This window comes from Onychostoma macrolepis, chromosome 22 (assembly GCF_012432095.1).
Source record: "Onychostoma macrolepis isolate SWU-2019 chromosome 22, ASM1243209v1, whole genome shotgun sequence".
NCBI lineage: Eukaryota > Metazoa > Chordata > Actinopteri > Cypriniformes > Cyprinidae > Onychostoma > Onychostoma macrolepis.
In genome coordinates this window covers 600,035-614,771 of record NC_081176.1, presented here as the reverse complement: position 1 = coordinate 614,771, position 14,737 = coordinate 600,035, and the positions used below count along the sequence as shown (strand labels likewise).

The following is a 14,737-nucleotide window of genomic DNA, read 5'->3' as shown; positions in this document are numbered from 1 at the left end:
AGCTGCATGAATGTGATCAATGTGGAAAAACATTTTTGTGGGCTTCAAACCTGAAGGAGCACCTGAGAGTTCATACGAAGGAGAAACCACATTCATGTTCTTTCAAGATCATATGTGCTTTGAGTGTGAGAAGACTTTTATTACAGCTGGTCAGTTAAAACGGCACCAGAGGATCCACACTGGAGAGAAACCTTACAAGTGTTCACACTGCGACAAGAGATTCAGTCATTCAGGATCCCTGAAAGCACATGAGAGGATTCACACTGGAGAGAAACCGTATCACTGCACTGCATGCGGGAAGAGTTTCGCTCATTCATCTTCTCTACGCATGCATAAAATAAACAATCACATTAAGTAGTTTATCTTCAGGTCCACTGCTTTCAATGTTACACCGCATCTCTTCCATATTAATCTGTCATAAGAAACATCATCTAAATTAGTCACAGTGAATAAAGTTTATCTTCAAGACCAGCAAAGTTTCATCTGAGAGATTCAGATCAACTCAAAGATGGAGTTCCTCCCCTAAGAACAATATCTAAAGTTGTATTATTGTGTACAATTTTTCTTTATGATATAAATTATATTGTTATTCTTCATTACAAGTATCGTTTTATGTTCAAAATGTTCTTAAATTCATATTTTTAAGATTTTTACAGGTTCAAAATGTTCTTCTTCACTAAGCATTCGTGTGTATGATTGTTTCAATGTTTGGAGCCAAAAACTAAACGATGAATATGTGAGGGAAATTAATTAGACATGCTGATGCAATTTTAATGTTATTTATCATTCTTTCTTTTTTGACATTTATGTTTGTCAAATAAAAAAAATAGTTTTAGTTACTTTACGTTTTTAAATAGCCTATAATTGAAAAGGATTGCTAACAAACTGTAAAGATAAGTGTGTCAGTCATGTCAGTGTGAGAAGTGTGTGTTTTCTTCAATAGAGCTCTGTATTGCTGGAAAGCACTCAGACTCAGAATAAAGTGAGATGATCTGCTGCTGATCCTGAATGGCTTGTTTAATGAGTGTTAACAGTCTGAGGCTCATCAATAATAATAGAGCTGCTGAAAATCCTCTAGGCTATATTTGTTAATAGCTCCTGTTTTCACCTCATATTATGCAGATCTCCTGTAAACTGTCAGTTAAAGTTCATTTCATTCTTATCGCAGACTTAAACTATGCAGTTACTATTATGATATCTACAAGACACAAATGTCCTAACAGCATTTATTTCATCATTAGTCTGTGTTAGACTTTGTTAAAGTCTGTTGGCAAAAACGTGTGCAACAATTTTATAATCAGTATTTAACAAGGTTATCGGACGTAGATTATCTATATATCTACAGTTTTGTTTTTTTCGAGTTTAATTCTTTTAAATCATCCAAAAAAAATCTATAAAAGTTAGAAGTTATCCCATCAGGACCGGGTGATTTATTTAATTTGAGGTTTTTCACAGCTATATTTGGCACTTTTTTTTAAATAAAGAAGAATGATGGAACATTACAAAAATATATTAACAAGTAAATCCAGATACACAAAATATAATAGCAATCTTAAACTGTAGAGCAGGGTTTAAGAGGAGAAATTAAATAAATCAAATAAACAAATAACCACATAGGAAAAACTAAATAATAAATAAACATTAAAAAACACAGAAACAACTAAACAAGAGTACAAATTTTCTTCCTTTATCCTTGGGACATATTCAAAGACTGCAGCGGGGGAGCTATACCAGAAGAAGAAAAAAAATCTCCATGAAATCTAACAATATAAAGGGGATGGAAAAGTTGTAAACATGCATAAAGTCTTCATAAGACAGAATGTTTCCACTCTCATAGAACATATCTATAACAAAACACAGTATATATTCCTTTCAAACCACCTATGCAAAAATAATGATTTATTCATAGAAACAGGGCCTAAAATTAACACTCGCCAAGCGCCAAATGCGAGTAAAAATCGTCGTTGGCGAGTATATGTAACAGTGTCAGTCGCCAGTTGGCGGGTAAAACATTTTCTGAAATATAACAATGCGATGTAGTGGGAACAACGGCCAGTTTTAAAAAGGATTCGCTGTTTCTGACGTGAGTGAATAAAATAATATTTTCCGAAGACAAGATCCTCGTGAAGATAAGCTACAACAGCGAATCAAATAATAGGATACAAACAGGCTGATAAGGTCAGAGCAGTGTGATGGCCCGCTTGTCCCTAGACACGGTTCTAATAACTTTTACCTGAGAAGATATTGCTCATTTCGGAAGATTAACTTTTCCCTTCTTTATCCTTCATAACCCGAGAATGTGGCGACACATACCTGGGCTTACGATGCAGTGAAGTTTGAAAGGTTGCTCGTTCGGCTGAACACAACATGATTGTAAAACATACTTGACTGTTTATTTAAGCAACATTTTAATAGGTAATTTCTGAATTGTTTTGTTTCTGTGTTTGCTGACTAAAACATTTATCACAGCAGGCGACGAGCATGTGAGGGAAAATGTTCAGATCTGAGCGATTTTGTTTTGTATGTTCGTTCGTATGATTATCTTGATGTTTGAGTGATTATGTTGCTGGTAATGGTCTTTATTTTTAAAGGTTTTATAATTTGTCAGTTTCTGGACATACCAAAAAGATGTGTTTGTGATCCAGTTACTAGTTCATGCTTTGAATCAAACTAAAACAATATGCAACAAATTTCAGTGATATCATTATCATTAGTGTCAGTCTTTATATTACTGATATATGTTCTGTATCATTTTATGAGACGATCATATTATGCTTTAATAGAGCAGTTTTATAGTCTTTCAACAAATATTCGTATGGAAATAATCACTATCCACATACTTGTATAACAAGTGAGATGTTCTGCTGCTGATCCTGAATGGCTTGTTTAATGAGTGTTTATAGTCTGAGGCTCATCAATATTATCAGCTGCTGAAAATCCTCTTTATTTCATGTCAATAGATCCTGTTTTCACCTCATTTATTATGCTGATGACTTCAGATCCGTAAATTGCCACATTAAGCTCATTTTATTGGTGTGAACAGACTTAAGCAAACGACAGACATCAGCTATTGTGCCTCCCTTTAATAAGTATTATTGAAATTAACTCTCCTGAAAATACTGGTAACTTATTTGAAATCCTTACTTTTCTGGAAATGAGTAATTTAGGAATGACATGCTATACCTACTTGATCATTATCTGGATTTTTCAATGCATCTGAATACACTTGTATTAAATGTCCATACTCTATCCACTAATATTCCCTTACCCGGATTTCCTCAAATTCCTGCCTGTTTCTAGCATTTTTAGATCAACTGTAGGTTGAGGCAGAATCTAAAACTGTTGATAAGGTCATTCTAGGGACAATACTTAATCCCTTAATACCTAATTATTCTACTAAACCTTCAGTTATCCATCCAAATCTGTTACATTCCCGTTATCCATACTCCCAACATTTCTCTGGAACATGTATTGTGGGATGTGAGTTATCCCGAGCCATTAAGTTTGCCCAGTATACTGCAGTTAACTGTTGTCTTCTTAAATTGAGAGGCATCTCACCCAATTCTACTTGTAACACTGAAACGGGAGATGACCTATACGTATCCTTAATGCATGTGCTTGAATTGTTTCTAATTTTCCAAGATGTGTCTTTGCTACAGAGCCACATACTACACAGACATAGTCCAGTATAGATCTGATTAACATTATGTAAGTTGTTTTTAATGCCACACATCTAATTATATTCAACACTTTCTTGCATTTATCGTCCATCCATTTAATGTGTTCTTTCCATGTAAGTTTACTGTCTAACCACACACCTAGAAATCTTATTTTAGACACCTGTTCTAGATTATGATTTTTGTGTCAACTCCTTTCCTTTTGTTAGTGAAGAGGACTACCTTTGTTTTTTTCCACAGAGAATTTGAACCCACACTGAAATGACCATTCTTCAACCACTTTTAATGCACTTTGCATTTTCCGCACCACATACTCTATATTTCCACCCCTGCCACTGTAAAAAAAAAAAAGTTGAGTAAACTTAAAATAATAAGGCAACCTATCGCAAGCGCTTTTTTGAGTAAACTCAACAAACAGGGACTGAAGTCCACGCAACTTAAAAGTTTACATTAACGTTACAAGTTGTCACAACTTAAATAGTCATGTTTACCTAATGAAAAACAGAACTAAATATTTTTTGTTCAATGAACACAAATAGGCCTATTATTTATAGGCCTAGACTGATTCATTATATAATACTTAAATAGTCTAATTAAAGAAGAGACCATAACATGGGTCAAATAACTTTTTTTTTTTTTATTTAAACGTTTTGCGTCTAATACACAGCAATAACATAACAGTATAAATTATTGCATTTTAACTTTGTTCATTTTACACTGAACTCGATGCATTGTACATACTAATGCATGTTAAAGAAATCCACAAAACAGGTGTTAATTATACCATACAACATTAGGTGTCCTGTGCCATGATGCACATGTACTTAAAATTTTTGGTTGATTTTTAAATTAACAAATATGTGAAAACTACTATTTTGCATATTTTAATATCAACCTAAAAGTTCAAAAAGTATTTACTATTATATCCAAGAAACAAAAAATAACATAGCATGAGCATATCACAAACCCTACTCAGCAGCTATAAATACACTGTACATTTTTCTTGTCAAAACATTAATATCGAAACAATTATGATATGCCTGTAATCCAATCTTGACCTAGATCCTTGGACATACCAGTGTCTACACCTAAATAAAATACAATTACTTTGTCCAGGAAAAAAAGGTGAAAGGAGAAACTCCAGCCTGAAGAGATCGTTCACCCAAAAATGAAAATCCTTTCATCATTTACTCGAGTTTACAATCAAGTTGTTCTAAACCTGTCTGAGTTTCTTTCTTCTTTTGATCACAGAAGAAGATATTGTGAAGAATGCTGGTAACCGATCAGTTAAAGGTAGCCACTGACTGACATAGGATTAAAATATTATAAAAGTCAACTCTTTGGTTGCATTCTTCACAATATATTATCTGTTCAAAAGAAGAAAACCACACAGGTTTGGAACAACATGAGGGTGAGTAAATGATGAAAGAACTTTCATTTTTGGGTGAACTATCCCTTTAAGGCAAAAGCTGAAACCAAAAAAAAAAAAAAAAAAAAAAAACTTAGCATCGATTAACACACTGAAAGAAAACAGTAGGTGTTTTTTTTTTTTTTAGGTCAGTAACTACAAAAACCAATGGAAGAACGTCATTCGAATGGCTTCATCCATTTAGCAAAGTTTGGATTTCAATGACTGCACTTTCGCTGAGCAGGTACCACCTAGATCCATGAAGATTTTTTGGATGACTTCAAAAGTATACTTCAGTTCTTTTGGATATTCCATGTTAAGTACATACAAGAGGCCGAACAAATATGCAAATGCAGATGGAAGATCTTTAATGTCCTCAAGCACAATGGCCTCTTCCAAGATTATGGCCATGTTGGTTACAGTAGGCAGTGATGTGACAGCGGCAACATTATCTTCGACCACAGTAAGGATTCCGATCTTTACATCTTTGGTGCTGCGGTTCACCGGATCCGTATCCTGGGAGAAAAATGGATGGGAGGTGGGTATTAAAAGAAGTGCAAATTTACATATAATAATAATAATAAGAAGAAGAAGAAGAAGAAATTATTATTATTGCTATTATTTGTGTAAATAAACTGAATGCATGTAAAATATACATAGTTTACAAATGGTTTTGGAAATAGGGTATGAAAATGGTAATTTACCAGGCACATCTTCAGCAAACACGCAGACTTCTCACGCAGGAAAAGTGGCAATCCCTCAAGAACAGTTTTTTCCCGATGTGTGGTAATGTCACTATCCTAAAAAGAAAGGGAAAAAAACAAAACACATTTTGTTTATAAAATCTGCAGACTACTATGTCCTTAACTGCTCAACTGCTTTAGGAGTTAAAGGTACAGTACACCCAAAAATTATTCTGTCATCTTTTACTCTCCCCCATGTCATTCCAAACCCATAACTTGCTCTCTTTTATGGGTTCTTCTCTCTTTTAACACCAAAGATTATTTTTAAAAATGAAGTAAAGATTGCTCTTTTCTGTACAATGGCATCAAAAAGATGCAAAATCATGAAAAGTCCACAAAACTCCTGCATTTTTTCCTAATTGACACAGACTGACTTTATTCTATATCCCTAATCCTACCCAATACCTAAAAGATGTTATTGGGTATTAAATTAATGTGTCAATTGTATATGTTATGTCAAATGTCAATTGATTTTATTATGTTTTAATTACTGTTATGTGTTTAGAAAGCTGTAAGTACTGCAGTATTTTGAATATATTAAATAATATGAATACCTATTCATCCAGCTTGTCCAGAAGACTCTTCATTCCCTCTCCAAATGCATCTGTTCTCTTTCTGTAGAGTTTCAGGAGAGGTGTTGTGTATTTTTCAAGGGACGTGTTGAACTTCCCCAGGAGGTCAACATTACAGATACGAAAAAACTCCATGCAGATCTATAAATTGGGGGAAAAGAAAGGAATCACCAGAAGGTTTAGCTACTATAACTAAGATTTTGTTTCTAATAGTAATAAAAATTAAAATAATAGTAATTAATATTGACTCTAAAATAAGAAAACAGAACAGAACATAGCATAGCATAACAACAATTGCTATTAAATGGCTTACCTCGTCCTTTAGAAAAAGTGCAGGCCATCTCTCTCTGATCTCCTCAACTAATGGCTGGATCTCTACAACCTCTTTGCGGCGAAGAGAAAATGTTTCCTGCATCTTCTGTTGAATGAACGCTCAATCGATCCTTTTTTTTTTCTTCATTTCACCAACCATACTTAGTCTCACTTCCTCAAGCGAGTCATCTGTCTGGCCCTCTGGATGGTCTGGTAAAAAATTTACCTCTGCTCTTTTAGGCCTTTTTATGTTGGTTGTCACACCCTCATGCGATTTTCTTTTAGTGTTGACGCTTACTTCTGAACAACCAGCCTCTCTCAATTTAGCTCGATAATTGCCAAGCTTAAACTTTATACTCATAACCCATCCATCCCAACCTGTGCGTTTGCCAGGTTCTAGAAGGCAAGGATGTTTTTGTACTAGAGCAGAGGCAATTGACTGGATCTCATAGGCATCGGGGTAGGCTTTTATTTCAAAAATTGCCTGCACAATCTTGTCCAGAATCTCACACTTCATGTCCCTTGGGACAGTCAGAGGCTTCTTTGTCTGATGGTAGATGTCATTGGCTTTACGCAGTCTGAGTTCCACATCCAGAGAAAAAGTAGGTATGTTAAAAGTAGAGGGCCACTGTTCAACACTTCTAAGATTTCTTGACGCAGACGATTCAGGGATTTGGACATCACTTTGACAGCTTGTTATGCTTGTATCAAGTGAGGATAATGAACTTGTATCAGTTAAGTCCAGTGGAGAAGATGTTTCTTCCCACAGAAGATTAGATTAGATTAGATTCAACTTTATTGTCATTACACAAGTACAGGTACAGGGCAACGAAATGCAGTTTAGGTCTAACCAGAAGTGCAATAGCAGCAAGTGCAGATATACAATGGTTGAATAAGTGCAGGACAAGGATATGTACTGAATATATGTATAAATATATATAGAAAGATGGTTATTACTAAAAACAGAATTTACAGGTGAATATGTATAGTGAATAAATATATAAATGGCTATTACTATAAACAGAATATACAGGTGATATGTACTATCAATATAATATATATACAGATGGCTATTACTATAAACAAGGTGTAAAAGTGCAGTGGAAGTGATTGCATATTACAATTAAGACATACGGTGCAAAATGTTAATGTAAACATTGATAATGTAAACAACAGTCGGCAGTGCAAATGAGCATAATCCAATTTAGGTATGGTAGTGCAAGATACAAAAGTAAACAGTTGTTACTGTAATAAAAATTTACATTCAGTAGTGCAAATAAGGCCGATGTGAGGTAGGAGAGAAGAGTTAACAATATATGAGGAAGTGGATCAACGGGGGTTAGAGTTCAGTAAAGAGACAGCTCTGGGGAAGAAACTGTTCTTTAATCTGCTGGTCCTGGTCCGGAGGCACCTGAAACGCCTGCCGGAGGGCAGGAGAGAAAACAGTCTGTGGGCTGGGTGAGAGGAGTCCTTAAGGATGCTGCGAGCACGATGCAGACAGCGTTTCTTCTGGATGTGTTCGATGGCAGGTAGTGGAGTCCCTGTGATGCGCTGGGCAGTTTTCACCACCCGCTGCAGTGCCTTGCGCTCCGCAACAGAGCAGCTCCCATACCATACTGTGACACAGTTGGTCAGGATGCTTTCTATTGCGCAGCGATAGAAGTTCACCAGGATAGCCGAGGAGAGCTGATTCTTCCTCAGTGTCCTCAGAAAGAAGAGGCGCTGGTGAGCCTTCTTGACCAGGCTGGAGGTGTTGGTTTTCCACAACATGTCCGCCGAGATGTGGATCCCCAGGAACTTGAAACTGGAGACACGCTCAACAGCCATTCCATTGATGTGGATGGTGTCGTGTGTGTCTCTTGACTCCTTCCTGAAGTCCACGATGAGCTCCTTCGTTTTGGTGGTGTTGAGGAGCAGGTTATTTTCAGTGCACCATGTGGCCAGGTGCTGGATCTCCTCCCTATAGGCAGTCTCATCGTTGTTACTGATGAGGCCAATCACCGTGGTGTCGTCTGCAAACTTGACGATGGAATTAGATCCGTACACAGGCTTGCAGTCGGAGGTGAAGAGGGAGTAGAGAAACGGGCTTAGCACACAGCCCTGTGGTACACCAGTGTTAAGTGTGATGGATGTGGAGCAGGTGAATGCTGATCGAACATTCTGGGGTCTGTTGGTCAGGAAGTCCAAAATCCAGTTGCACATTGAGGTATTGATGCCCAGGTCTCCAAGTTTGGCTATTAACTTGGTTGGAATGACAGTGTTGAATGCTGAGCTGAAGTCAACAAACAGCATACGTGCATAAGTGTTCTTATTGTCCAGGTGAGTGAGCACAGAGTGCATTGCCATGGAAACTGCACCCTCTGTGCTCCTATTGCTACGGTAGGCAAACTGGTGTGAGTCCAATGTGGATGGTAGAGAATCTTTTAGGTGTTCCAGGACCAGCCGCTCAAAGCACTTCATGACGATGGGTGTGAGTGCTACAGGGCGGTAGTCATTAGGGCACCTCGGACTAGAGTGTTTTGGCACTGGCACAATGGAAGTGCATTTAAAGCATGTTGGTACGGCTGCTTGGGCAAGAGACAGATTGAAGATGTCTGTAAAAACCCCAGCGAGCTGCTCCGCACATGCCCTGAGAACACGACCAGGGATGTTGTCTGGTCCAGCAGCCTTGTGCGCGCTGATCCGGCTCAGTGCCTTGCAGACATCTGTGGAGGAGAGTATGATTGGTGGGTGGTCAGCTGAGGGATTGAGCTTGGTGGCAGTTTCTCTGTTGTCTCTTTCAAAGCGAGCATAAAAGTAATTTAGCTCATTCAGGAAGTTGACATCAGTGGCTGCGGGGGTGGAGTGGGTGGGTTTGTAGTCACTGATGGCCTGAATGCCCTGCCACATGCGTCAAGGGTCAGAGTTGGAAAAGTGTCCCTCTATCTTTAGATTGTAGCAGTGCTTGGCCTTTTTGATGCCCCTCTTCAGGTTTGCTCTGGATGTGCTGTAGGCTTGTGCATCTCCTGATCTGAAGGCAGTGTTGCGTGACTTCAACAGGAGTCGCACTTCCCTGTTCATCCAAGGCTTCTGATTTGGATATGTGGTGATCTGTTTCTGGGTTGTAACACTGTTGATGATGATATTGATATGATCCAATACAGAGGAGGTGTAGGAGTCAATGTCTGTGTGAGCGCCACTGGTGGCTTGAGAAGCAAACATACTCCAGTCTGTGTGTAGAAACCTTTCCTGGAGTGTGGAATCTGCCCCCGCAGGCCACACCTTGATGGTCTTCACTGATGGCTTCACACGGTTGATGAGGGGTGCATATTTGGGGTGAGGAACAAAGAAAGGTGATCTGACTGTCCCAGGTGGGGAGGGTGTCGCAACGTAAGCTCCAGCCATGTTTGTGTAAACATGGTCTAAGGTTTTGTTTCCTCTGGTGTGACAGGAAACATGCTGGTGAAACTTGGGTAGCACTGACTTTAAGTTTGAGTGATTAAAGTCACCTGCAACAATAAAAGCCGCTTCCGGGTGATCAGTCTGTTGTTTACTGATGGCTGCGTGAAGTTCTTTCATAGCAAGCTTGGCATCAGCATCCGGGGGAATATAGGCTGCAGTTATAATGGTGGAAGTGAACTCCGCGGTAGATAAACGGTCTACATTTAACCATGAGAAACTCAAGGTTAGCTGAACAATGACTCCCAACAATAGCAGAGTTTGTGCACCAAGCTTTGTTAATGTAAATGCACAATCCACCACCTCTGGTCTTACCGAGCCATCTAATGTTCTATCCGCCCGAGTGTGTGGCGTCCCGCTAGCTCAATAGCGGTGTCCGGTATTCCGCTGTTTAACCAGGTTTCCGTGAAGATTAGGACGTTACAGTTCAAAAGTTTCTTGCTGTGTGTGATACTGAGTCGAATCTCCTCCATTTTGTTCACTAGCGACCGTACATTGGCAAGGAAAATGCTGGGTAAAGAGAGCCGGTGTGGTGTTAGCCTTAGCTTAGCTCTTAGTCCTCCGCGCTTCCCCCGCCTTTGTTTACGATCTCGACGCCGCCTGCGAGCACTTCCGCCCGGCCGGGTAGGGTGCATAGCCTCGGGTGTCCTAGCGATCTCAGGAAGGAGTCGAAGATTGTCCATAAAAGTGTCGGAAATTCGCAAACCGATATCCAAAAGCTCACAACGGGTGTACGATGTAAAGGCACAACTGTTCTGCACGAACAGGCCCGAGATGAGTAAGAAAAATACCGCAAAATTGCAGAATCTGGAGAGACCCAGAGCCTCGCGATGTACTCGCGCCGCCATCTTGGGAACTGATAAACTGTCATTCAAGTTACAAAGTTCATTGTTAAAGTCCGGGTCTTCAAATTGTAGTGAGAATTCAGATTTCAGCTGTAATGTCTCTTTAAGGAAAGACGTCAAACTCTCCACAGACTCAGGTCTTTCAGGCAGCTTCACCCTCCTGATGTTGGTAGGGGAAATGTGAACCCGCAGCAACATGCTCTCTATAGAAGGCAGAACCTAGAATCAGTCAAAATCATTCATTCACAGGGACACATTTATTTTTTATATTTAAATGAATATATACAAGTGTGTGGAATATAGTGACGCAACTCTCAACTTTGATCTCCTAATGAGCTAAAAACACTTTTGGAGTCACAAGCACTTTCATACCAACTTTGTATGCTGTCAATGGATGGAAGTCATTCAGCATGTCAGGATCAAGAACAAGAATGTCACTAAAACTGCTTTCCTTTATCTCAAAGGACCTGAAATGTTCAAGATACCAGGCTGACATTTTTTTACAAAGGAATGACACATCTTTGGGGGTCACTACACAGTTCAGTATTTTGTAAAAATCCGGCAAACCACTACATTGTCCTGCAGAGATAATCATGCCAGCTGTATATTGAACTCCATGCAAATGAATATTGGAGGAGAGACACACCTGGCTTGTATTTGGATAACGTCTCTCAATTGCTGACTTAAGTGGGGCTTCAAGAGAACCAAGTGTGAATACCTTTGCTTTCTCCACATATAGTGATTGTTTGAAAAAGTCCTCACCATCCAGATAATAAGCCATCATTTGTTGATGCTTCATGGAAAGTGTCAGTAGAACATTTTTAAAGTTTTTAGTGTCATGGATTACTTTTTTTAAAGTAACTGTGCTTCGCCTCGAAGCGCATTGTCCAAAGTGACACCAGTGGTCCAAAACAACGAATCAAATGAGGGTAATGGTTTATGAAATGATGTTTTGGACGTAGAGAAAAGTTTGGAAAAGTTTCAGTCAGTAAGTTTTGGTGGTCTTTGATTTTGCTCTCTAGGTAACAAAGAGACTCCTCTGAAAATTTTGAAGATAGAGCTACCTCAATAATGACCTTCAGGTCCATTAGAATCTCCCAAGAGGGTTCATTTTCAGGAATTTTGTGACCTATCATAAGAGGTAGCAAACGTAATAGCGTCCAGTTCTCATGTGCATTACCAATTACTGTACCCTTGGTGAAACTCGACTTGGTTAATACCTTTGGCTTGTTAACCCTGTCTGAATCTTTGTACGGGAAGGACTTAATGAAGTGATTGATCTCATCAAATGAAATGTTTCCTTTCGAAATTAAATCTTTCATGCACAAAGTCAATTCTACAGGTACAATGCCTTCCAAAAAATCATGTAAGGCATCAGGAGGGAAACCAGGGTTCTGGTTTCCCTCCTGATGCATAAAACGAGTGTGCCATGAAATATGTAATGTGTGATGTAAAGATCGCGAGTGAAAACAAAAGAAAAGCTTACAGCGGCATGAGTCATGACTGTCATGTTAGTCTGATGGGAACAAACTTCCTCTGTAAGTGATTTTAAAACATTAGACAGTACCCAGATTTGAAGAATACAATAAGATTTCACTTCTATTGTTAATAAAATTTTGGTAGGCTACTATGAGATGGATAGCGTAAGTGTCATATAATTCAGATGGGCTACCTGTTATTTTTATGGTATATCAAAAAGTGTATATTTTTAAATGTCATTGTTGGTACATTTTACCAGTACTTACCATACTTTCAAAACAAAAATTAAAATAGGAAAAATATGCAATATGAAAATAATTTAAGAAAAAATGTGTTTTACAGAGAGAGAAACAAAACAAAAACAAGATTTGGTTTTCAAAAAGCCTTTTTCCAAAAGGTACATCTGGAAAAAGGGGGTCGTCTTATATTCGGGTCAATACGGTATATTACATAATGAATAATTATTTGAAATTAAAACTGGCCAATATTTTTCAGTCAACACAGTTTCCTTTTATCTCTTCCTTTTTAAAGCATTTTCTTTTTAATGGCAGCATCCAGGAAGTGACATCATTTGAACATTTGAGTTTCAGTCCCTATTTTGTTCCCCTGAGATAGAAAGTCTCCCCTATATTATTTATTAGTTTAATTTTTTCCCTTCATTTTTTACAATTCTTAAGGTATTTTTCTACTTTAAACACTAAACCTGATGAATTACTTTATAACCTAATGTTTCTCAGTCTCACTGATGAAGCATCAAGAATAAACACCAACCTGTTTGTTCTTCAGTGTGTTTCATTCTGCAGGGTTCTGGATCTCTCATGTTCTCTCTGTCCTTCAATAAACTCTGTCTCTGCAGATTTCACTTCTTCCTGATGCTCGTCTTCACTTGTAGACTGATGGGAATATTCCAGCATTTATTGCTGAACTGCAGTGGGAGGAGCTTCACTGAAGGTGTGATTGTTGTGGGAGGAGCTTCACTGAAGGTGTGATTGATGTGGGCGGAGCTTCACTGAAGGTGTGATTGTTGTGTTTCTGTTTGTGTTAGATTTGTAATATTTACAAATATAAAAATTTTAAGAATAAAATCAAAAGAATAAACAGAATATTTTCGCATGTGTTTTTGCGGGGGTTTTGTATTCGTCATCCTTTCCTATCAAAATGCATGCTACGGATGCGAAAACGCTGAAAAAAATCCTGATCCAAATTTTTTTATGACGGACGAAAAGTTTCGGAGGCAGTGTGTAAATGTGATTGACACAACATGAGGTTGTATTTATTTTTTAACGTGCGAACATTTCTGACAAAATTTTCGGACTCTGTGTGCAATGACCTGTACAGGTATGTAACCTGATAGTGTTTCCATAATTCCTTTCATTTGAGTTTAAAGTTTTGTTCATCAGTTTTTACTTTGTTTTGTTTTACATTAAACAGTTTAACACAGACTAATGAAATAAATGCTGTCAGGACATCTGTATCTCGTAGATATTAAAGTCTGATGATAAGAATTAAATGAACTTTAACTGGCAATTAACAGGTGATCAGCATAATGAATGAGGTGAAAACAGGGGCTATTAACATGAAATCGAGGATTTTCAGCAGCTGATAATATTGATGAGCCTCAGACTATAAACACTCATTAAACAAGCCATTCAGGATCAGCAGCAGATCATCTCACTTTATTCTAAGTATATTATTCTGAGTGCTTTCCATTAGAAATACAGCTCTATTGAAAAAAACATACTTCTCACACTGACATGACTGACACACTCATCTTTACAGTTTCTGTTTGCAGTCCTATTCAAATATAAAAACGTAAGGTAACTAAAATTTGTTTTTTTTGTTTTTTTAATTTTACAAACATAAATTTCAAAAAAGAAAGACAGCTAAATAACATTAAAATCTTGAGATTGATTTATATTATTTTCCCTCACAGATTCATACTTCAGCTTTTGACTCAAAACACTGAAACAATCATAAACACGAATGTACAGAAAACAAACACTGGAAGAAAATGAAAAGAAAAAAAAATCGCCCATGAATTTAAATAAAAAATGGTTATTTTAGTCTTTTAGCCGTTGATGGAAAAAAAATCCATGCATCTCTCGGAAGAACATTAACACGATTTCATTAACAAAGCACTATAGTGCAGTATACTGCTATAAGAAGCCCACGTGAGAGAACACGTCATCATCGAACGTGAATGAGAACAGCGACGAGGGTGTTTACAAATGTATTATAAATCAAAAACACGGTTCCTTGTGTT

At 37.8% G+C, this 14,737-nt stretch overlaps 1 protein-coding gene across 1 annotated transcript; it reads right to left on the bottom strand.

Annotated features, from left to right (window-relative positions):
• Nucleotides 1-5,277: 5,277 nt before the first annotated feature.
• LOC131530097 (uncharacterized) lies at nt 5,278-11,776 on the bottom strand. Its single transcript, XM_058760218.1, has 5 exons — nt 11,714-11,776; nt 11,129-11,214; nt 7,134-7,290; nt 5,790-5,885; nt 5,278-5,601 (listed from the first exon to the last, which is right to left on the bottom strand). The coding sequence occupies exons 1-5, from the start codon at nt 11,774-11,776 to the stop codon at nt 5,287-5,289; spliced, it is 717 nt and encodes a 238-aa protein (XP_058616201.1). The 3' UTR covers nt 5,278-5,286.
• Nucleotides 11,777-14,737: the final 2,961 nt, after the last annotated feature.

What these genes read in the sequence shown, in the direction of transcription:
- LOC131530097 (XM_058760218.1), bottom strand. Translation starts at nt 11,776, where the DNA reads ATGGCTTATTATCTGGATGGTGAGGACTTTTTCAAACAATCACTATAT. An exon ending in TATATGTGGAGAAAGCAAAG is followed by an intron (nt 11,215 to 11,713) that starts GTATTCACACTT and finishes GACTGATTCTAG; the next exon opens with GTTCTGCCTTCTATAGAGAG. An exon ending in AAGCTGCCTGAAAGACCTGA is followed by an intron (nt 7,291 to 11,128) that starts GTCTGTGGAGAG and finishes TGTGGAACTCAG; the next exon opens with ACTGCGTAAAGCCAATGACA.